General features: G+C 46.7%; 3 protein-coding genes and 1 non-coding gene across 7 annotated transcripts in view; all 4 read right to left on the minus strand.

Annotated features, from left to right (window-relative positions):
- Nucleotides 1-13,357, minus strand: part of RC3H2 (ring finger and CCCH-type domains 2) — a 32,547-nt gene extending 19,190 nt beyond the window's left edge. For 2 of the 3 annotated variants that reach the window (XR_015745433.1, XM_087944170.1), the window contains exons 1-7: nt 13,228-13,357; nt 8,917-9,213; nt 7,257-7,374; nt 6,168-6,401; nt 5,110-5,285; nt 3,779-3,979; nt 1,728-1,860 (exon numbers count right to left, since the gene is read on the minus strand). Coding sequence is in view for 2 of the 3 variants with exons in the window: in XM_087944170.1 (XP_087800296.1) it covers nt 1,728-1,860; nt 3,779-3,979; nt 5,110-5,285; nt 6,168-6,401; nt 7,257-7,374; nt 8,917-9,147 (1,093 nt within the window). In the remaining variant the exon portion in view is untranslated. The remainder of the gene's footprint in view (nt 1-1,727; nt 1,861-3,778; nt 3,980-5,109; nt 5,286-6,167; nt 6,402-7,256; nt 7,375-8,916; nt 9,214-13,227) is intronic. The other variant, XM_087944172.1, reaches the window with a different exon arrangement.
- The window catches only part of ZBTB26 (zinc finger and BTB domain containing 26), a 64,390-nt gene that overhangs the window by 34,918 nt on the left and 7,645 nt on the right, over nt 1-21,827 (minus strand). The window lies entirely within an intron of this gene.
- On the minus strand, nt 2,686-2,801 carry LOC113426526 (small nucleolar RNA SNORD90). The gene has a single exon (XR_003372709.1). It is a non-coding gene; the product is annotated as a small nucleolar RNA SNORD90 (small nucleolar RNA).
- ZBTB6 (zinc finger and BTB domain containing 6) lies at nt 17,713-21,534 on the minus strand. Of its 2 annotated transcripts, XM_087944300.1 has the most exons (3): nt 21,450-21,534; nt 18,788-20,033; nt 17,713-18,669 (listed from the first exon to the last, which is right to left on the minus strand). In XM_087944300.1, the coding sequence occupies exons 2-3, from the start codon at nt 20,021-20,023 to the stop codon at nt 18,610-18,612; spliced, it is 1,296 nt and encodes a 431-aa protein (XP_087800426.1). In that variant the 5' UTR covers nt 20,024-20,033; nt 21,450-21,534; the 3' UTR covers nt 17,713-18,609. The 2 variants fall into 2 exon arrangements, with proteins under 2 accessions (XP_087800426.1, XP_087800427.1); XM_087944301.1 differs by lacking the exon at nt 17,713-18,669 and having other exon boundaries at nt 18,733-20,033.

Below are 21,827 nucleotides of genomic sequence, written 5' to 3' on the forward strand. Positions count from 1 at the left end.
CAGGCCAAAAGGATCTTAAAAGGTTGAATCATCGTAATGATGTGACTCCAAATTATAATTTTAAAAAAGACAACTATGATCTCATAGCTGCTGACCTGGCATCTCTTGATTGGCTCCGTTTGTTCACAGGTTTTAATACTGCAGAAGACCATTATAATACTTTTTTGCTCAAAGTCAATAGAGTCTATACATTCCAAAAATAATCCTTAAAGCCAAAAAAAAAAAAAAAAACCTCAAGCCCAAATTACCCATAACAATAAGAAAGTTACAATCCCCCCCCCTCAAAAAAATTCTCTTTGGCGAGAAAACAAAACTGGCTACGTAGCCAACTTTAAAAACTGTTACAAAGCCTTATGCTGCCAGATAAATGCAGAACGCACCAACGGTAACCAGACCAAAGTTTATTAATACTGAGGCGTTTCGATACTCATCGAAGTAATTTCTTCAGTCAAATTTTGGGTAGGCCAGGAGTCAGAGAGTCGTTGGAAAGAACCAACTTCTTGCCATACAGACTGCAGGGGGTTTCTCTCCAAAATGAAAAGCAATGTGTAAATGAAGATTCAATCATCCAGTCACCATGATTTAACCTTTTAGGATCCTTTTGGCCTGGATGATTGAATCTTCGTTTACATGTTGCTTTTCATTTTGGAGAGAAACCCCCTGCAGTCTGTATGGCAAGAAGTTGGTTCTTTCCAATGACTCTCTGCCTACCCAAATCTTCATTTTGACAGAAGTTACCTTTTGACAGAGTAACGAAATGTCTCACTTTTAATAAACTTTGGTCCGGTGGCCATGATTTCATCTTTCTAGATCATTTATGTCATCTTTTGCAACCAACAAAGACTGGAAAAAGTATCGTGTGAAAAGGATCAAACCATGTTTTAAATTAATTGTTTCAATTACTACCCTCAAACAACACTATAGGACATTGCACACCACAACAACTAGACATAAGGACAGTTTCCCCCTAAACAACTAAGTCCCACAACCCTGTCAAACTATTTACTAAGACTGTATTACTATTCTTTTTCTCATCCTTCCTATTACCTATCTCTTATGGCTTATGGCTATAATCGTGTTGCTTGTATCATTACAATTTATATTGTTTTGTTTTCCTAGTATGTTTTGACTGTGTATTAGTAACTTCTGTATGATTTGATTATTAGTAACCAGACTATCACGAAGTGTTGATATCTTACGATTCTTGATGAATGTATGTTATTTTTTCTTATGTACACTGAGAGCATGTGCACAAAAGACAAATTCCTCATGTGTCCAATCATACTTGGCCAATAAAGAATTCCATTCCATTCCATTCCATTCCATTCCATTCCATTCCATTCCATTCCATTCCATTCCATTCCATTCCATTCCTTTCCTTTCCTTTCCTTTCCTTTCCTTTCCTTTCCTTTCCTTTCCTTTCCTTTTTCCTTCCCTTTCCTTCCCTTCCCTTTCAATTCTGCATTTTGGTTCTGTTCTGTTCTATTCCATTCCTTTCTTTTTCATTCCTTTCCATTCTGCATTTCTGTTCTATTCTATTCCGTTCCGTTCCATTCATTATTCTGTTCCATTCATTATTCTATTCTATTCTATTCTATTCTATTCTATTCTATTCTATTCTATTCTATTCTATTCTATTCTATGTTGCCTATAGGGGAGGAGGGGGAAAAAAGGAGACAGAACAAAGCAGCAGTGTGTGGGGCTCCGCCTTCTCTCCGCCAACATACCTGGATTAGGATCTATGTTAGCCAAGAATTCCAAATGGGGACGGAGCCGATTGAGGTTGGCGGGGTCCCCCGTTCGCTGCAGAACAATGGTTAGTTCCTGCACGCTTTTTGCAAAGGACTCCGGAGACTGGAGCTAAGTGAAAAGAAACACACACACACGTTTTGCACGCCTCTTTTGTCGACAGATTTAACATTTCCAAAAGCTTTTCCCCAAGGTGGGTGGGACGATAGTGCAATGTCATGCAACAACACAGTGGCCGAATTTTCGGGGTGGTGGTGGTGATGGGAGTTTGAGCATTCTTTCTTAACGTAGCACCAATGTTGCAGCTTAACCTACAGATAGTGGAGCGGGAGGACATATAAAAATATTATTTGGGTGCTGAGCATGGCCTTGGGTGATAGGAAGAAAAAAAAGCAGCTTCACTTCCACCCAAATCTCAGAGGTGCCTTTTCAGGAAGCAAATGGGACTTTCTTTCTTTTTTTTTCTTTGAAGACATTTCGCTTCTCATACAAGGAGCTTATTCAGCTCTGACTGGATGGGGACAGACAACCGGTCATTTGCATCCTTTTTTAGAGAGTTCTTGAGGCCATTTGGAGGTTTATCTGGGTCCTCAGGGCCCCCTGAGTGGTGCTCCTGGTACCCCTAGTCTGCAACTTTCGTTTCCTCTGGAAATCCATTCCTCCTCCCACACCCTTCCAACGGTGTTCATCCCAAATTGCATAGCTAAAAGTCTGCAGAGTTTCTCCGTCATCCCGTTATGCTGTCTCAAAGGCGCTCTTTTTTTCAGAAGGCAAGTGGACTTTCTTGTTTTTTTTCCCTTTCAAAGACGTTTCACTTCTCATTCAAGGAGCTTCTTCAGCTCTGACCAGGATAGTGGGGAAATGTCTTCTAAACCCAGGTTTTGCTTCTCGGAAGGACATACAGCACAGAGGGCAGAGGAAAACCCTTCCTCCCCCAAACGGAGCCGCATCCTCAGACCGCATAAACAGAAGATCAGCGTTTACGAGCCGCAGCTCCCAGCTCAGAATCTGCCCTATGCAACTTCATCATTGGATGCGTCAAAGGCTGGCAGGAGGAGGCGGGGGGCAGAGGAGGGTATTCAGCCAGTCCTGACCGGTTCTGGAGAACCGGCAGCAGAAATTCTGAGTAGTTCGGAGAACCAGCCCATCCCACCTCTGACTGGCCCCTCCAACCCCATCTCTTCTCTGCCTCCCATTGAGTCCCGGCTGATCGGCTGGGTCTCCTTTGGTTGCCCTGCCCAGGAGAACGGAGCTGGAAAGCAGGTCGGTGGGGTGGGGAGGGAAGGGTGATTTTGCAGTAACCTTCCCCTGCCACGCCCACCAAGCCACGCCCACCAAGCCACGCCCACAGAACCGGTAGTAAAAAACTTTGTATACCACCACTGCCCCAGAATCCCCTAAGCAGTTAGCGCTGGGAATGGAGGTTGGTGACCCAAATTAAACTTTGCAATGACAAGGCTAGGTGAAGCAAGAAGGGCTCAAACTCCCCCCAGCCGAAGGCATGCTGGGTAACATGGAGGGGTGCTAGCCTTCTAAGCCCCCTTAAACATCTTTCCCGTCCTCCCCCCTCCCAAAAATCAAAGGGGGATCTCGAGCAAGGGCAGCTCAGAAAGCACTTGGCTCAATGCTTGTAAGGTTTGCAGTAGGAACCCAAGGGGAGAAGGGAGGTCTCTGCAGAGGTGGGTATTCAGCCGGTTCTGACCGGTTCTCAAGATCCGGTAGCGGAAGTTTTGAGTCGTTCAGAGAACCGGCCAATCCCACCTCTGACTGGCCCCGCCAACCCCATCTCTTCTCTGCCTCCCATCGAGTCCCGGCTGATCGGCTGGGTCTCCTTTGGTTGCCCTGCCCAGGAGAACGGAGCTGGAAAGCAGGTTAGTGGGGTGGGGAGGGAAGGGTGATTTTGCAGTAACCTTCCCCTGCCACACCCACCAAGCCACACCCACAGAACCGGTAGTATAAACTTTTGAATCCCACCACTGGGGTGGGGGAGGGGGCAGAAGAAGCAGCGTCCTTGGAGGCCGGAGCTGACCTTATCGATGATGGACTGCATGTGGGATTTGTGAGCCAGGTCGCCGTAGAGGAGGGAGGACCACTGCTCGGGAGAGATCCGGAGACCGGCTTCCAGGGCGATGTGGACAATCTGAGCATCGTGCTCCCTCCTCAAGGCCTCGTAGCTGCGGAATTCCTCCTTCAGCTGCATCAGGGAAGAGTCCTCGTCCCTCTTGGTGACCTGAGTAAAGAAACACGACCCACTCAGTTAATCCTTTCCAAGACAGATAGATAGATAGATAGATAGATAGATAGATAGATAGATAGATAGATAGATAGATAGATAGATAGATAGATGATAGATATAGATATAGATATAGATATAGATAGATAGATAGATATAGATATAGATAGATAGATAGACAGATAGATATAACTGCAGATAGATGCTGGTTAGATAGATGATAGATACTGCAGATAGATAGATAGATAGATAGATAGATAGATAGATAGATAGATAGATAGATAGATAGATAGAGGGGATAGATGATAGATAGATAGATAGATAGATAGATAGATAGATAGATAGATAGATAGATAGATAGATAGATAGATAGATAGGATAGATAGATGGTTAGATAGATGATAGATACACACACACACACACACACACACACACACATACATACATACAATAAATCCATTCCATTTCAATCATGATGATAACAGACAGACGACTACATACATTAAATCGATTTATCGTTCGATTAGTACATATTTCATGTGCTTAACAATTACTAATAATACTCTTATCAATACAACAATAATCACATTCCCATATAAGTAATATCCAATGTATCTATTTCACAAGCTTCTCTTATTGCATTATAAATACATTTAGTCCATTTTAATTAGTTTTATTTTCTAACCATTGATAAAACAAATCTCACACCATATAATATTCAGATTCTTCTTTTTAATTTCTAAGGTTAATCTATTCATTTCTGCACATTCAAATATTTTTTTTCAATTACTTTTCCCTTTATCGGTATCTTATCACTTTTCCAATTCTGAGCAAATACAATTGTAGCTGCTGTAAATACAGGTAAGTTTTTCTTTCTTTACTGTAACCTTCAGGTATCATTCCTAATAAAAATATTTCAGGTTTCAAATCTATATGTTGTTTAATCATTTTTTCCAACCACGTGTGTACTTTAGTCCAATATCTTTTAGCTTTCTATGCATGCCCACCACATATGGTAGTATGTTCCTGGTGCTTGATGACACTTCCAGAATTTAGTTGATTGATCTTTGAACATTTTACTGTATAAATTTGTATCGTAAAACAAGTAAGGTACACCAATGTCACACCTTGAAGCAGGACGCCCGATAGAGCAGCTGCACCACGTGGCCGATGCTGGTTTTGGACGCCTGGGGGAACCTGGGCTCCAGGCGCTGGACCACAAACAGCACCAGGACTTTGCGGGAGAGGGCCGAGCCATCCTCCAAGGCCAGCAGGACCAGTTTCAAGGCTTCCTCCTGCATAGCTGGGAGACCAAAGGGTGGCGTTACGGTGGGGGAAGCCGAACCAGAAGAAACGGGGTGGCCTCCTTTCTCTTCCTTGCCAGGAGGACTTTGAAATATCGAACAGAATGGAGCTGGAAGGGACCTTGGAGGTCTTCTAGTCCAACCCCATTGAAGCAGGAGACCCATACTATTTCAGACAAACGGCTGAAATAGTATATAGGGTCTCCTGCTTCAACAGGGGGTTGGATTAGAAGACCTCCAAGGTCCCTTCCAGCTCCATTCTGTTCGATATTTTGAAGTTCCAATCTCTCTCTCTCCAGTGATGGAGCACCCTCAACTTCTGGTGGCAAGCAGTTCCACTGGTTCATTGTCCTCACTGTTAGGAAGTTTCTCCTTAATTCTAGGCTGCTTCTCTCCATCGTTTCTTGCCTTGCCCTTCTGGTGCTTTGCAGAATAATCTCCTTTTGTGGAAGCCCCTCAAATACTGAAATACTGCTATCACGTTCTAATTCTTCTTTTCTCCAGGCTGGCCAAACCCAAATCCTGCAACTGTTCTTCATATGTTTTAGTCTGCAGCCCTCTAATCATCTTAGTTGCCCTTCTCTGCACTTTTTCCCCAAGCCTCAACATCTTTTTTGTAACGTGGTGACCAAAATTGGTTGCAGTATTCCAAGTGTGGCCTTACTCAGTCTTTATAACACGGTACTAACACTTCACGTGATCTTGATTCTAGGCCTCCATTTATACAACCCAGGGTTGTGTTAGCTTGTTTAGCTAACACCTCTCACCCCAACCCTCCTTTTCTCACAGCTGTTAAACTGAGAAAAGCCGCCTCTTCATCTTAAAGCTGAACAACAGCGAAAGAAGGCTGCCTTCTTTCTCCTCCTCCACACACCGCTCACCCGGCCCGAGGAACTGGCACCCCCTGGCCCGGACAGCGGCCCAGAGATTGGCCGAGAGTTGCTGCGGGTTCTGGTGCTGCAAGATCAGCTCGGTGACGGTCCTTTCCCCGAGGGAGCGAGCTGCCCGCATGGCCCTGATGCGGCCTTCTTCTTCCACCAGCTGGCAGTTCACCAGGGTCACCAGCTTCCGTTGCATCGGCCGGCTGAGCGTGCTCTGATTTAAGCTAGCCACACCTTTGAAGAACAACAGGACAGTTACGGACCAGTGTGAGGGGCAAGGAGTCCCTGCTTCTCCCTCAGAAATTGTCCTCAAAATACCGTATTTTTTGCAGTGTAAGATGCACTTTCCTGCCCCCGCCTCAAAGGGGGTGAAAATGTCTGTGCGTCTTAGGGAGTGAATCTTGCCGTCCCCCACCCTTTGGCTGTTTTTGGCCTCCATGTGCCCCGTCTTTGGCCTCTGTACATCTAATTTTTGGCCCACTATTGGCCTCCCTGCAGAGGCCAAAATTGTTCCCCTCAAAAATGGGCTGAAAAATGGAGCGCATGGAGGCCAAAGATGAGCCAAAGAACGAGACATGCGAAGGTCAAAAAGGGGCAGAAAAACAGGATGCACACAGGCCAAAAATGGGGTGCGTGGAGGCCCAAAAAACAGGACACATGGAGATCAAAAACGGGGCGAAAAACAGGATGCATGGAGAGCAAAAATGCCCCCAAAAATGGGTTGTGGGGAGGCCAAAAACAGGCTGAAAAACAGAATGCCCAGAGGCCGAAAACAGGCAAAAAATGGGCTACGTAGAGGTTTAAAAAATGGGCCAAAAATGGGGGGGGGGGCCAGGAGGCTGAAAATGGACCAAGAAACAGGATGCATAGAGGCCAATAATGGGCCAAAAATGGGGGGGCCCAGGAGGCTGAAAACGGGCTGAAAAACTGAATGTGTGGAGGCCAAAAACAGGACACGCAGAGACCAAAAGCCAGAGTGCATCTTACAGAGTAAAAAATATTTTTTGAGCAGTGGCTCCCATGTTCAGGCCCCGATTCCGGCATCAGCTGAATGGGAGGAAGCCAGAGGGAGGCGCAGAGGGAACTTACCCTTACTTCCACTCAGTGGCTTTAGATACAGGGCCAGATCCTCCACGCATTTCTTCGCCACCTCGTAGTGCTTGTCTTCTCCAAGGTTGCTCAGCTGGAGAGCCTGGCGATCGGGCACCTAGAGGGGTCCCGAGGAGAAGCACTTATCAGCACACCTTCGTTTAAAAAAAGGGGGGGGCAGGAGGGAAAATGCGATTTGGGGAAGGATGCCCCATTTGTAGATTAGATGACAGGCTGTCCTCGACTTACAACAGTTCATTTAGGGACCGCTTGGAAAAAAAAAGTGGGACTTATGACCATTTTTCACACTTACTGTATGACCATTATGCCATCCTCCTGGTAACGTGATCAAAATCCAGACACTTGGCAACTGACTCACATTTGTGACGGTTGCAGGGTCCCAGTGTTCTGCATGCAAAGTCGAGGGGGAAGCCAAATCCACTTATCAGCCGTGTTACTAATTTGAGAACCGCAGGGACTCACTTAACAAAGGTGGCGAGAAAAGGCCGTAAAAGGGGGCAAAACTCACTGAACAAATTTCTCACATGCCAACATGAATTTGGGACTCAATTGTGGTTGTAAGTTCAGGACCAACTGCAGACACATTTAATGAGGATCTGTCCTCTGGATGGAACGTGAAGAGCATCCGGAAGCTCCCATGGGTGCAAAATGCAGTGGCTCACATGGTTTTATGCAGCCCCCGGTGTACACACGTGTCTTCTCTCCTGCGGGGGCTGCATTGGTTGCCGATATGCTTCCGGGTGCAATTCAAGGTACTGGTTGTCCCCTTTAAAGCCCTTCATGGTTTGGGGACTGGGTTATCTGAGGGACCGTCTCTTTCCGGTCCCATCTACCCGACCCACCAGAGCAGGGAGGCAAGGAATGTTGTGGGTCCCGTCCCCTAAGGAGGTATATTTGGTGGGACCCAGGAGAAGGGCTTCTCCGTGGTGGCTCTCTCCCTCTGGAACATCATCCCTCCAGAAATTAGACTGGCCCCCACTCTGACGCTCTTTGGAAGGCTCCGAAGACGTGGCTTGGCCAGCGGGCCTGAGGAACCCAGAGCGGGATGGAGCCCATTAAATGGCTGGTTTGAATGTGCATTGTAGTTGAGGGGAGGTTGTGTGCTGTGTGTGGGGAGTTATTATTTTATGTTTTATTAATTTTATTTCTTTTATGTGGTGTTTTTATATCCTTCAGTTGCCATGTGTGGCAATATAAACATTATAAATAAATAAACATGCAATTATCTGGCCATTAAATCTGGATTCTCCTCAACATGGTTCAGGCAGGTTTGGCTTACCAAAGGTGGTATTGTTCGGGGCAGTGGTTAACTTGCTGCCCCAGAAACCAGGAGGCTCTTGACTTCGAGTTCTGCCTGCCTTAGTCGGGAAAGCCAGTCCTTCTCTCTCAGCCCAACTCACCTCACAGGGAGGTAATTGTTGGCAAACAGGAGGGAGGAGGAGGAGGAGGGTGAGATATGTTCACCCCGTTGAGTGACTTATACAGTAGTAAAAGCAGAATAAAAATCTAAAGAAGGAAATAAATCTTCCTTCTCTTCTCCTGTTTGATTGCCCGTTGCAGACTTCCTTTTGCAGCCTCTGCACCAAGTCAACTTCCGTGTGTGCGTGCGTGTCTGTGTCCGTGTTACCTCTCCCTTTACCTGGGCTCCCACTAACTGGAGCAGCGCAAAGTTGACAGGCAGCACGTCGATGTCAGTGTGGATGGCGGTCTGGTCGAAAGGGCAGGCCTTGCGGTGCAGCTTACTCAGGCAGCTCTGGCAGACGGTGTGGGAGCAGCCGAGGCTGATGGGCTTGTGCACGTTCTCGTCGAACTCATTGTAGCAGATGGGACAGGACAGGAACTCCGTCCACTGGGCGGCCTGCACGGGCATTGTGGAACGCAGAGCCCTCCTTTCAGCCGCTAGCACTCCATGTTGGCACTGTCGAAGGGTCGGGAGCTGGGAGAGAAACCAAAAAAAAAAAAAAAAAGACAGAAAAATTGGATAAGAAAAATATGGATTTAGTATTACACGTTGTCAGGATTCCAGCAATCGCCCTTATTAAATCATGATTCTCGAGCCAAACTTCAAAAAACTTCAAAGGATTCATTAGAGGTGGCATAGTGGACCTGCCCTGTATGAAGCCAACTTTGGCCTGCGTCATTTACAGTCCCCGGTGACCCTGTTTCCCCTCTCCCCCCTGGGTGTGTCATAAATCAGATTCTCCAATTGAGCACCTTCATGGGCCGGGTGTCATCAATCACATTCTCCAATTAAATATATTCATGGGCAAAAGCTCTTGTAGTTTAGTTACAATTGTTTAAAGATAAAAGTTGGAATGTATTTTCACTTCCAAACTGCTGCACTGCTCTTCCAGATTTCCTTCTTCCCTCCCCCTTTTTATGGCAACTATTAAAACAGGCATAGGAATGTTTTATGACACATGTCTTAACAGCAACGAGGACTATCTTCGTACAATATTGGAAAGATGAAGAAACACTGCGAGACGACAAGGTAATTGGGAAGATACTAGACTGTGCAGAAATGGGTAGACTGACATTGAAGATCAAACGGAAAGAAGACACAGAATATTATCAAACATGGAATCTATTTTATCAGTGGCTTGGAAAAAAAAGGGCTGGAGAGTAAGAATGGAACCTGCATTGTTAAGCAAATTAAATACCCAGACAACACGGTTTATCAAGCCCTAAGAAATGTAATTAATAAAAAAATTAATAAAATTTATTTTAAAAATATGTTTATGCACTGGCCTCCTTTGGGCTCAATTAGGACTGTAAGTCAAAGTCTGCCTATATTCTGGACGCATTTCACCAATCTACTTTGCCCATTGTTTACATCTTTTCTTTCAGTCACTCTGATAAATTCCACTTGCATTTATATGATTTTATAGGAAGCGTTATAAAACCATCCCCAGCATTTGGCATCAAAGGAAATACTGCTTCACAGCCGAAGGTTGGTTTCTGGCAGCTATTGCTAAGAGCTGCTGCAGACTGGGGAATTTGCTGGAGCAAAGATCTCTACTACAATTAGCCATGGTTAAAAGAACACCCATGCCCAGAGGCAGCGTTTCACCATCTACAAGCAAATAATAAGTGCTTTAACTTAACTCAGCCTTAAGCAACATTAAAAAAAGATGCAGGGAAAGTCTTCAAAAGTCTGCACAAGAACACAAAATCTTAACATTGAGAATAAGTTCATATAATCATTTTGTCCCTGTTGCCAGGTATTTTAAATCACTGGCTGGACTCACAAGTTGTACAAAGCCATGGAGTCTTTAACTGTGGTTTGTTCAATAAACCACAGCTAGTCCTAACAGGTCACCATTCCTAGTGGGAAAATGCATCGTCTAGGAATCGGACAAGTAAACAAAAACATTGCATGTGGCAATTTATGGTTTTGCGGCTTGGAGATACACTTTTGTCTGTAAGCTGCTGTTAGTGACAACTTCCAGGCTATATTAGTGTGGTATTAAGCGTAAGTGGGACCTAATTTTCAAAAGCAACATAAACCTGGTGCCCCGAAGGTGCTTCTTTCTGGTGCCATTCTCTTAGGACGGTTAACACTGACCCAGGGACCCCAGAGCACTGTTAGAGGCCCCCCCCACACCCACTTCACGATCTGTTTTGGTGCTCCCGCCTGGGAGGTTTTGAAGTATTTCTAGCAGAACTACCTGATTCTGTAACAGCTTTGTTCCCTAGGCCATCCATCTGGTAAACTCACAAGATTCATTTCTCTCACCATGAACATGCATACATTCAAACGAGATTGTGTTGTTTCTCCATGTCATATCATATATGTGCGTATATGCCTTTTGTATTTATTTATGTTTATGTAAAGTATATCGGAGGTGGAGACCCTCTGAGAGTTGTACGCAATAGAGTTTCATTTTTAATGTATATTGATCGTTGTACGTTCAAAGTGACAAAAATGTTATTCTATGCCAGTGGGCCTGGGGAACCCAGAGCAGGATGGAGCCCATTAAATGGCTTGTGTGATCTGCTGCCGCCGGGGCAGGTGAGTGATTTTATTATATTAAACTATATTGATTTATTTGATTCTTTTCATTCGTTTTATTGTTTTAAATGTGGTTTTATATTCTGTAAGCTGCCTCGAGTTGCCATGGGTGAATAGGCAGCAATATAAATTCAATAAATAAATAAATAAATAAAAAAGTCAAGTCAAGTCAAGTCAGTTAAGTCAAGTTAAGTTAAGTCAAGTTAAGTTAAGTTCTAAGAAGCCTCTTGCTCCATCAGAAACCATCCAGGGGAGATGGGAGGGCAAGAAAACCGTAGGGCGCTTTGCAACATTATTTTCTGCAGGAGCACCTATTGCAAATAATAATAATAATAATAATAATAATAATAATAATAATAATAATAATAATAATAATAATAATTCATTTTCCAGAACCTTCTCAACCTGATGTTCCCAGCAGTTGTTACTATACATCAGGTTCAGAAGGTTCTAGAGAATGAAAACGTCAAGATCTTGTGGGACTTCAGAATTCAGACTGACAGGCAATTAGCCCACAACACACCTGACATAACAATAGTTGAAAAGAAAAAAGGTTTGGTTCGCTAACATTGCAATACCTGGTGATGCACGAGTTGAAGACACTCAGCAAGAAAAAATCACAACGTATCAGGACTTACAAATTGAAGTTGAGCGACTTTGGAAAAAAGAAATTGTGTGTTATCCCAATTGTAATTGGAGCCCTTGGAGCAATACCTAAAGGGCTACCTCGCTATTTGGAAGTTCTGAATTTTTCAAACTTGAATACCCTTGGAACAGCTTATATCCACCAACCACCGCCAAAAGTAAAAAAAAAAAAAAAAAAAAAAAAAAAAACCTGAACAGTTCCTAGGTCCTTGGTTACGACTCGAGCTGTTGAGCTACCAATCAGCCCCAAAGGCTGTGAATCTCACTAAACATTAAATAATATTATTATTATTAATAATAAAATGAATAATAAAATAAAATAATAATAAAAAAAAAACCACCCTACTTGGAAGTTTATATCCACCAACGCTTACCTGAACAGTTCCTAGGTCCTTGGTTACGACTCGAGCTTCGTTGAGCTACCAATCAGCCCCAAAGGCTGTGAATCTCACTAAACATTAAATAATAATAATATTATTATTAATAATAAAATAAATAATAAAACAAAAAATAATAAAAAAACCACCCTACTTGGAAGTTTATATCCTCCAATGCTACCTGAACAGTTCCTAGGTCCTTGGTTACGACTCGAGCTGTTGAGCTACCAATCAGCCCCAAAGGCTGTGAATCTCACTAAAAATTAAATTATTATTATTATTGTTGTTGTTATTATTTTAAGAAGACTACTTGATTGATACCTAGGACGCTGGAGGCAACCCTCATCAACCATCAGTGCCAGTCAATGAGATTGGTGATACATTTTTAAATGTTCAGTTGGCTGAGGTTCATGTTTAACGAACAAGTTGATGATGATGATGATAAGTCCTGCCAAGTGTGTGTGAGGCCTAATACATGCCCCCCTCCCTCCCCAACCTGCAAGGCTCTCCCCCAACTGCCTGCAAGCCGGGGAGTCACGTGCATCCCATCACCCCGAACTCTGGACCAGGGAGGCCAGAGACGGGCTGCCTTTTTGCACACACACCCCCACCCCCGCCCCCGTCAAGGAGCAACAGGGAGAAGCCCCTGGGGGAGGGGGAGGAGGTGGCAGATAAAAGGCTCCCCCCACAAACCCCAAAATCATGCAACCCTTTTCCGGGTGGTCCTGGGGAGGAGCGTCCCCTCCTCCCTGCTCCTGCTCCCCCTCCGCCCTTGCTGTCCTCTCTTTGGGGCCCCTCCCTCCCTGAAAGGGGATTCCCCCCTCCATGCCGACCCTTCCTCGAGGGGGGTCAGCAGGCCTCCCCGTCCCCTTCCCCGGGCCTAAGACCCCGCTCCCCGCGGGCCCGCTCCCCTTACTTGCGGGAGGGCCCAGCCTCTCCTCACACCCCCCGAGGGGCGAACCGCGAAGCGGCCCGTCGGCGGCGGCGGCGGCGACGACGGCGTCGCCTCCTCATCGCGGTGACAGCCGGGAGGCCCGCCCACCCAAGCCGCGCCCCTCCTCTCGCGAGATTCATTCGCGCGCGAGAGAGAGGGGGGGGAAGGAGGGCCTCCCATCACCAGAGAGACGGGGGCGCGCGTGCCAGAGCGGACGCTCGCCGCTCTCTTTCGCTCCTTCCGAGAGGGGCGCGGCTCCGGATTTGCATAGCCACCGCCCCGGAGGCGGGGCCTGCGAGCCTTGCCCGAAGGATGACAGAAAAGAGATTTTTAAAGCGAATAATTGGGCACGTGTAAAAAAAGGGGGGATGCGGGTCGTTTTTAAGTCGGGGATGGGAACCCGTGGCTCAGGAGTTGCCTTCAGACGTTATGGAGGCTTCATTATTAACCAAGGAGAGAATCAATCTGGAATTAAGGAGAAACTTCCTAACAGTGAGAAGAATTAACCAGTGGAACAGCTGGCCACCAGAACTTGTGGCTGTTCCATCACTGGAGGTTTTTAAGAAGAGACTGGACAGTCACTTGTCTGAAATGGTATAAGTTCCCCTGCTTGAGCAGGGGGCTGGACTAGAAGACCTCCAAGGTTCCCCTCTAGATTCTATTCTATTCTAATTCTAATTCTAATTCTAATCTGTGTCTATCCTATTCTACTACTGAACTCCTCACCCACTGCTGAAGATGTCCCCTTTTGAGGATGGCCTGGATGGAAAAACACATTGTGCAATTAACCAGCTTCCCTCCAGAAGTTGTGGGTGCTTCATCACTGGGGTTTTTTAAGAAGAGACTGGACAGCCACTTAGATATAGATTAACAGAGTTGGAAAGGACCTTTTAGGTCATCTAGTCCAGAGGTCGTCAACCGGTGGGCCGCGGCCCACTGGTGGTCCATGAGAATATTTTCGTGGTCCGCAGAGAAATGTCAGCCCCAAAGCAATTAATCCAGGCTGCGGGGGAACACAAGGCTGCGCCACCCACATGGCCTGCGGGAAGACAAGGCTTGTGCCGCTTGCATTGCAAACGACACAAGGTAGTGAGGGGAGTGGGGGAAAGGGCAGAGGGGGGGAACTTGCCCCACTTGCCCCATGTGCCTGGCCTGTTCACCAGGCTGCTTCTTTCCACTTCTGCTTTTGGCTGCAGGCAAGGAAAGCAGCCAAAGTCTTCCTTTCTCTCCCCCAAACTCTGCCAGAAATGAGTCTTTGGGACCCTGCAAGGCTTCCTGCTCCACGAGGCTGCACTGGCGAAGACTCATTTCTGGTGGAGTTTGGGGGAGAAAGACTTTGGCTGCTTTCCTTGCAGCCTGAGAACGGAGCTCAAAGCAGGCTAGGAATGGAGCTGCCCTGGAGGGGGTGGGGGTGTGTGTGAGGGAGAGGGAGAGAGAGAAAGAAAATCACCAGCCCTTGAGGTTAGATGGGATCTCTTTCTCCCTCCTTCTCCCTCCCACCAATGTCAGCAAGCCACGTCAGTCAAAATTCACATTAGTGGTCCGCGGGATTTAAAATAATGAGTTTGGTGGTCCCTGAGGTCCAAAAGGTTGGCAACCCACTGATCTAGTCTGACTCCCCCACCCAAGCAGGAGACCCTACACCATTTCTGACAGATGGCAGTCCAGTCTCTTCTTGAAAGCCTCCAGGGATGAAGCTCCCACAACTTCCAAAGGCAACTTCTGTTCCATGGTTTGATTGCTCACGTCAGAAAATTTCTCCTTATTTCCAGGTTGAATCTCTCCTTGTTCAGTTTCCATCCATTGTTCCTTGTCTGCCCTTCAGGTGCTTTAGAAAGTATGACCCCCTCCTCTCTGTGGCAGCCCCTCAAATATTGGAACATGGTATAGGATCTCCTGCTTTAGCAGGGGGTTGGACTAGAAGACCTCCAGGGTCCCTTCCAGCTCTTCTGATTCTGATTCGAAAACTGGAATCCCAGTATTTCAAACAATCAGGTTATTGCTCTTGGTCTGCTTTTTTTTTTTTTTTTTGGCAGTATTTTTAAGGGTACTGTAATAATGCTCCCTCTTTCTAAGGCACAGGTAGTCCTCGGCTTACGACCACAATGGAGCCCTAAATTTATGTTGCTAAGGGAGACGTTGGTTGGCAAATGTTATGTTGCTAAATGAGACAATGAGTCTTCCCCATTTTACGTCCTTTCTCACTACGGTTGTTGAGTGAATCATTGCCACCGTTAAGTTGGTCACATAGTTGTTAAGTGAAACTGGCTTCCTCGTGGACACTGAATATGAGTCAGTTGCCTTGAATAAAATAAAAACAATGGAAGTATGATGTAAAAAATATATGAGTCAGTTGCCTCCTTGTGCCCTATCCATCATCGGGTGTTGGCGATCATGTTGGCAATCCTATTTTTATCAACAGTCGCACGAAAAACATTCATTCTCAGAGACTCTCCCCATCCTGCTTACAATCTTTATGAACTGTTGTTGCCTTCTGGCAGAAGATACAGAACAATTAAAACTCAGACCACACATTTTCTGAACAGTTTTTATCCCAGAGCTATAATTGTACTTAACAATGAACTTAAGGACCACCATCAGTGAGCTGTTGGACAGGATTACTTGGTCTGTTGTGTGGATGCTTGTGTGTTTTTAGGAGGTGGGGAATTTTGGCGGGTGGTGAGGTGTTTGGGGATTGTCATATGTGCATGCGTGTAGGGTCTGGTCTCTGAGTGTTATGTGAATTTTGTTGTATGTGTATACTGTGTATATACGTACGATGACAATAAGGAATTCAATTCAAAAGTGCTGCTGAGTTTTGTCCAAACTGGCCCCTTAAGAGATTTTGAAGCCATTATGTTTTTCTTCTGCTTGGACCTTGCTTGCCTTCAATCTTTCCTTGGAGGATTAAGTGAAATATGGTGTATTTTTCCGGGTGTCACATCAAATGTCCGAAATATTCTATTGTGTTTCCCCGAAAATAAGACCCTGTCTTATTTTTATTTATTTATTTGCCACCAAAAAAGGCACCAGGTCTTATTTTCGGGGGATTTCACCCACTGACTAACCTCACGTGGACGTGTTGCCCCCAGCCTCCTTTTCACTGTTAAGAGGCCTTCAGGAACTTCTTCTGTGTCCAGCAAGGCTTTCTGGTAGGCCTCTGCAGCCGATAACAGAGTTTGGATCGATCCAGAGCTTTGTCATCAGCTACAGGGGCCTTCATTAAAGCCTTTCTGGCTGCAGATGAAATAGGCCGGCAAGGCAGGTGTCAGGATGTGCGAGGCCTGGCTACACCTGTCCAAAGGTAAGTAGTAGGGCAGCTCCACCCCTCCATCCCCAGCCTAGCTTAATTTTTACCCGTCCACTCTGGAGTGGGCAGGATCTTAATTAGGGCTTATTTTGAGGGGTAGGGCTTATATTGGGTGCATGTGTAAAAATCAAGCTAGGACTTATTTTCAGGGTAAGTCGTATTTTCAAGGAAACAGGGTAACTTTGGCTGTTTAATAGTTTTGATGATTTTCCTGCCAAACGTCCAAGTTTTGATTGCATGACCATGGGGATGCGGCAATGGGTCATGTGTGTAAAACAGTCCTAAGTCACTTTGAACAGTCACTAAAAGGAACTGTTGTAAGTTGAGGACTACCTGTAATATGTTCAATGGCAAAAAGGGGACTCTTGTTCCTTGCCCACACAAAGCTTTTTTACTCACCAGTGAGGATGCATAAAAGGATGTCTGCGTATTTCAGCGGTCTGATTTTTGTAGATGGCCCCCAAGCCCCTTGTAAAACAGACATTGCAAGATTTAGGAGCTACTTTATAAGGTCAGCAGGGAAGCTTTAAGCTTCAAAATTACACGATCCTGTCAGCCAGAAGCAAACTTTATTCCCGTTACAAATCAAACGGAAAATTTGGCATACATGCCTACACAAAGCAGCCACAAGATTATCAAAGCTCTCAACGTCATAACTGGAGCTGTCTGGCCAATGGATGCTTTTTCTCAAAACTGGGCAGCTCCACCCGTGTTACATACACAATTTGCTTACAAACACACCTGGAGTCAAAGAAAGAGTCTTTTACACCAGGGTCCCCAATCCCGCCGGTCCGCGGACCAGTACCGGTCTGCGGAACAAGTCTTACCGGGCCGCTGGTTGCTGGCGCCGCCATCTTTTTGGTAAAGTGCTTCCAGTGAGCTTTTCCGGGTAGAAAGCTCACCGGAAGCACTTTTCATCAAAAAGATATGGCGCTCGCTCGTGACCTTTTCCGGGTAGAAAGCCATTTCTACCGAAAAAGCTCACCGAGCGCTGGCACCGCCATCTTTTTGACGAAAAAGTGCTTCGGTGAGGTCACCGGAAGCACTTTTCGTCAAAAAGATGGCGGCGCCCAGTTGATGCCGGTACTGGGCCGCGGCACCCAGCTGATGCCGGTACCGGGCCGCGGTGTCAAAAAGGTTGGGGATCACTGTTTTACACCATTGGGAGCATACCAATCAAACAGGACCTCCTGTTAACACGAAAGCACACTAAAAAGCAGACACACATTTACAAAAAGCCAAGGATAAGAGGTCATAACATTATAAACAACCTTCTCAAAATATCAGCAACCTGACAGGATTGAGTTCTTTGATCATTTATGCCACTGCCACTTCAGGAAAAGCATGCAATCAATGACCCCACCTCCACAATTAATATTTTACATCTCAGGGTTTTGTTTTTTGTTTTTCCTTGATAATGAGTACCCTTGTAACTGCAGTTGATCCATTCTTCCTGGGAGATATCTAGCTTGTTTGCATTATCACAAAAATGTATACATTTATAACTGCTTCAAGACACAGAATTGCCTGGATGAAGACGATGGTATGTTTCTAACCTTTCCAGAAAAGAAGAAAAATATTGTACTTTGTAACCTGCAGGGACCACGAACAATAACATTTGAATTTCAGACTGAAGCGATGAAAATGGAATCTACGTTTCATTCTTGTGAAGCTTGCCAAACAAGAGTAGACCAACAACAGTGCTTTTAAGACATGTCCAGTCTTTGTTAAAAGAAAAATAATAAGGACGTTGCCTTGATTGTGCATCAATCCTTAGCCATGATGCAGTTTATTGCAAACATGACAAAGTTGCACGTTTTCACCAAAAAACAACAACAACCCAGATGCTCTGGTTAAGGCCTCCAAAACCGAAATGTAACCAACGTTTGTGTTGAAAGCACGTTACAAAATTCTGGGTGTGTTGCAAAACAAAGGCTGAAAAGACTCTTTACATCATATATAACATATAAATATGTAAATAACAACAGTTAAAGCACCACTTTTTGTTCAACCTTTCTTGGCTGCTTTAATATCATGGGGAGAACGGCAGTTCTTCAAAAGCCTGCAGGAACATCGATAGATGGGGGGGTATATTTACATGCAGGATTTGGAGCCTGTGAGTGGAGAAAGCGAGGGGAAATCTTGATGCTCCTGCAACAAATCGGGCCCTTTAAAAAAAAAAAAGAAGAAATTCCCCTTCCCAAACAACATCTATTCATAGTCTATTCTGACCTCCGTGATGGCATCCAAGCCGGGTTTGTCCACGCCGGCCCTTCCGTGGACGGAGGTCAGGTGTTTCTTGAGGGCAGACTTGTGCTTGAAGTCCATGTCACAACAGTGGCACTTGTAAGGCCTGTCCCCGCTGTGGATGTTGAGGTGGTCTTGAAGCGTGCTCTTGGCGGTGAAGGTCTTCAGGCACACCATGCATTGGAAGGGACGGATGCCCATGTGGCCACGGATATGCCGGTTCAAGTTCTTCTTCTGGGTGAATGTTTTCCCGCACTGCAAACACAGGAACAGCTTGTGCATCTTTAAGTGGCGGAGGTAGTTTTCCAAGTGGAGGAAGCCTCGGGGGCATTTGGGGCACTGGTGCCGCCAGGGGTAGCCCGCACCCTCAGAGTTCGGGAAGACTTCCGGATCCTCGCCGGCAAAGCCCTGGAACTGGGCCACCTCGCTCGCCCTGCTCTCCATAGTGGAGTTGATCAAGGAGTGCTGGGTTTCAGGGAAGTACAGGCTGGTTTTCGAGGAGGTGCAAGGCTGCGGAAACGGCTCATCGTCCACGCTGTGGACGTTGATGGAATCCATCTGGAAAATGCAGATTTCATCGTCCTTGTAGCCGATCTCCACGGTGGATATCTCCAGGCTACTGGCCTCCTTCCTGTCTGACATTAAGCCCTGCAGGGACGCTGGCTGAATGTCCCCTTTCTCCTGTTTTATGTGCTCGTCTACGCTCACCGGGCTGTCTGCCGATATCTCTATGATTTCGCAGTCTTTACCCAGGTAGCTGTCTCTGCTGCCCAGGTCCATGTCAGAGGAGTGGCATTTCTCGGCACACCTGCCGCTGCCTTCGACCGAAGCATCGATTTCAAGGTACCTGGAAAGGGCCTCCGTGCACTTCTCCACGATGTGCACCATCTGCAGGTAACTGGCCGCCGTGAGGTATTTCAGAAGCTCCTTCTTCTTCACTTCCAGAGCCCCCGTGTAGCACGAGAGCAGCAGCTTCCGGCCGACTTCGGCGCTCTGCAAAATGGTAATCCGGACGTGCTGGGACTGAGTGAGCAGGAACTGGTCCCTCATGAAGGTGGAGCAGGCGGCGAAGATCACTTTGTGCCCGTGGAACTCCGTGTCGTTGATGTAGACGGAGACGTCGCAGAAGAGGTTCTGCTGCCGCAGCAGGTTCATCTTCTGCAGCACGGCGTCGCCCTGCTGCTCAAACCGGAAATGGAGCACGTCCGAATCGGCAGCCATGACGACGATCCTGCGGGGGAAGAGGGGAAAACGGAATGAAAAGGAAGCTCAACAGCCTGAAACCAGCCGTTCCAGAAGAGTGACAGCCTCGGCCTAAGATGCTTTTGTGCTGATCTCTCTACAGAGGCTGTGAAAACCAACCTGTTCTTAGTGCTTCTCCAGAATAGGGATGAAAAAAAAAGAGAAGGGAAGGGAAAGGAGAAACGGTAGGAGAAAAGAGGGAAGAGAAAGGAAAGGGAGTGAAGGAGGAAGGGAAGGGAAAGAAAAGAAAGGGGAAAGGAGGAAGGGAAAGGAGGGAAGGGAAGGAAAAAGGGAAAGGAGAAAGGGAAAAGGAAGAACCCAATGCATTCATCCCTACAGCTCTGTCTCCTGAGATTAAAGTTTTATATCCGGACTCCCCAAACTCTTCAGTTCTTCATGAACTTCCAGTTTGTTCATTGACCCCCGCTCCCAAGACATTACATGAATACAATTTAATAAATACCAATAATGCTTCCACTAATAAGACCGGTAGCAAGCATTTGTCTACCCCAGGTCCCTCAGGAAGGACCCAGTGAGTTTAAAAAAACAAACCCAAATCCAATCTCCACATCGGGCTGACCATGCGATAAACCATATATAATAACCTCACCTATTTTGGGGTGGGGGTGTTGATATTGTCTCCTTCGGGTTGCCCTGCCTGATCCTCACCCAAAGACCGAGAGCCTGGAGGCTTTTGCAGAAGAGATTATTAGACAGCCATTGATGCAGAATGGTCTAGGGTCTCCTTCTTGTGCCGGGGGGGGGGTTGGACTAGAAGACCTCCAAGGCCCCCCTCCCAACTCTTGTTGTATCCTGCTTCCACTACACGTAGCGAGTGGCCTAGAGGTGGAGTTCTCTGCCTCACAATCAGGAGGCTTGCCAGTCCGATCCTCGGTAGAGGCTAATATTTGGAATAAGATTCTCCTGCTTTAGCAGGGGGTTGGGCTAGATGACCCCCTTCCAACTCTCTCGTTCTAGGCTTGTGATCCTTTTATAAGCGAGGCGCCGGCGGCGGGTGGGGGTGTTTGCAAGGCTTGTCCAGGAGGCCCTTCGTGCAAATCCTTCCCCCACCCAGGAATTTAGGAAATCGGGAAACTACATTCGCCCTTTTCCTGAAAAGCTACTTCTCTATGGGAAGAGGAAGCTTTATACCAGCGTTTCTGAAGCGTGGCCGCTTTAAGAGGGCTGGACTTCAACTCCCAGAATTCCCCAGCCAGCTTTGCTGGCTGGGGAATTCTGGGAGTTGAAGTCCAGCCTCTTAAAGCGGCCATGCTTCAGAAACGCTGCCTTATAAGGTTGCTTGGGCAGGGGCGTTTGGAGTGGGCCCCCTCCCGGGGGGGCACAAGGATAGAGGGGAAGGGGGAGGATGACCACCCTGCCCTCCCCGGTTCCCCTTTCCGCTCACCGGGCGGCTGCCGACGTGGAGGAAGAGCGGGGACGGACCCAGCCAAGCTCGTTCCCGGCCTCAGCTGCAGAGCGGTTCGCTGGGAAGGGGGAGAACGACTTCCGGGAGTGCCGAACGCGACCCGGAAATAGAACCCGACAGCCGCAGCACGCGATTGGCCGCCCTCACACACTTACGCACGCGAGCACGTCCCGGGGGCTCAGCCAATGGGAGGGAGAGGCGCTGGGGTTGCAAGGGCCCGGCTTTGCAAAGGGGGTTTATTTTGGGGGGGATTGATCCCAGGATCCGGGTCGATTCCCGGCGATCGAGGATTGCTTACTGATGGGTCTTTGTGGGTGGCAGGGAGGCGTTGCCAAGGAATATAAAACTCGCCCTGCT

This window comes from Notechis scutatus, chromosome 15 (assembly GCF_049901735.1).
Source record: "Notechis scutatus isolate UNSWTSFEM ecotype Mainland chromosome 15, rNotScu1.2, whole genome shotgun sequence".
Lineage (NCBI taxonomy): Eukaryota > Metazoa > Chordata > Lepidosauria > Squamata > Elapidae > Notechis > Notechis scutatus.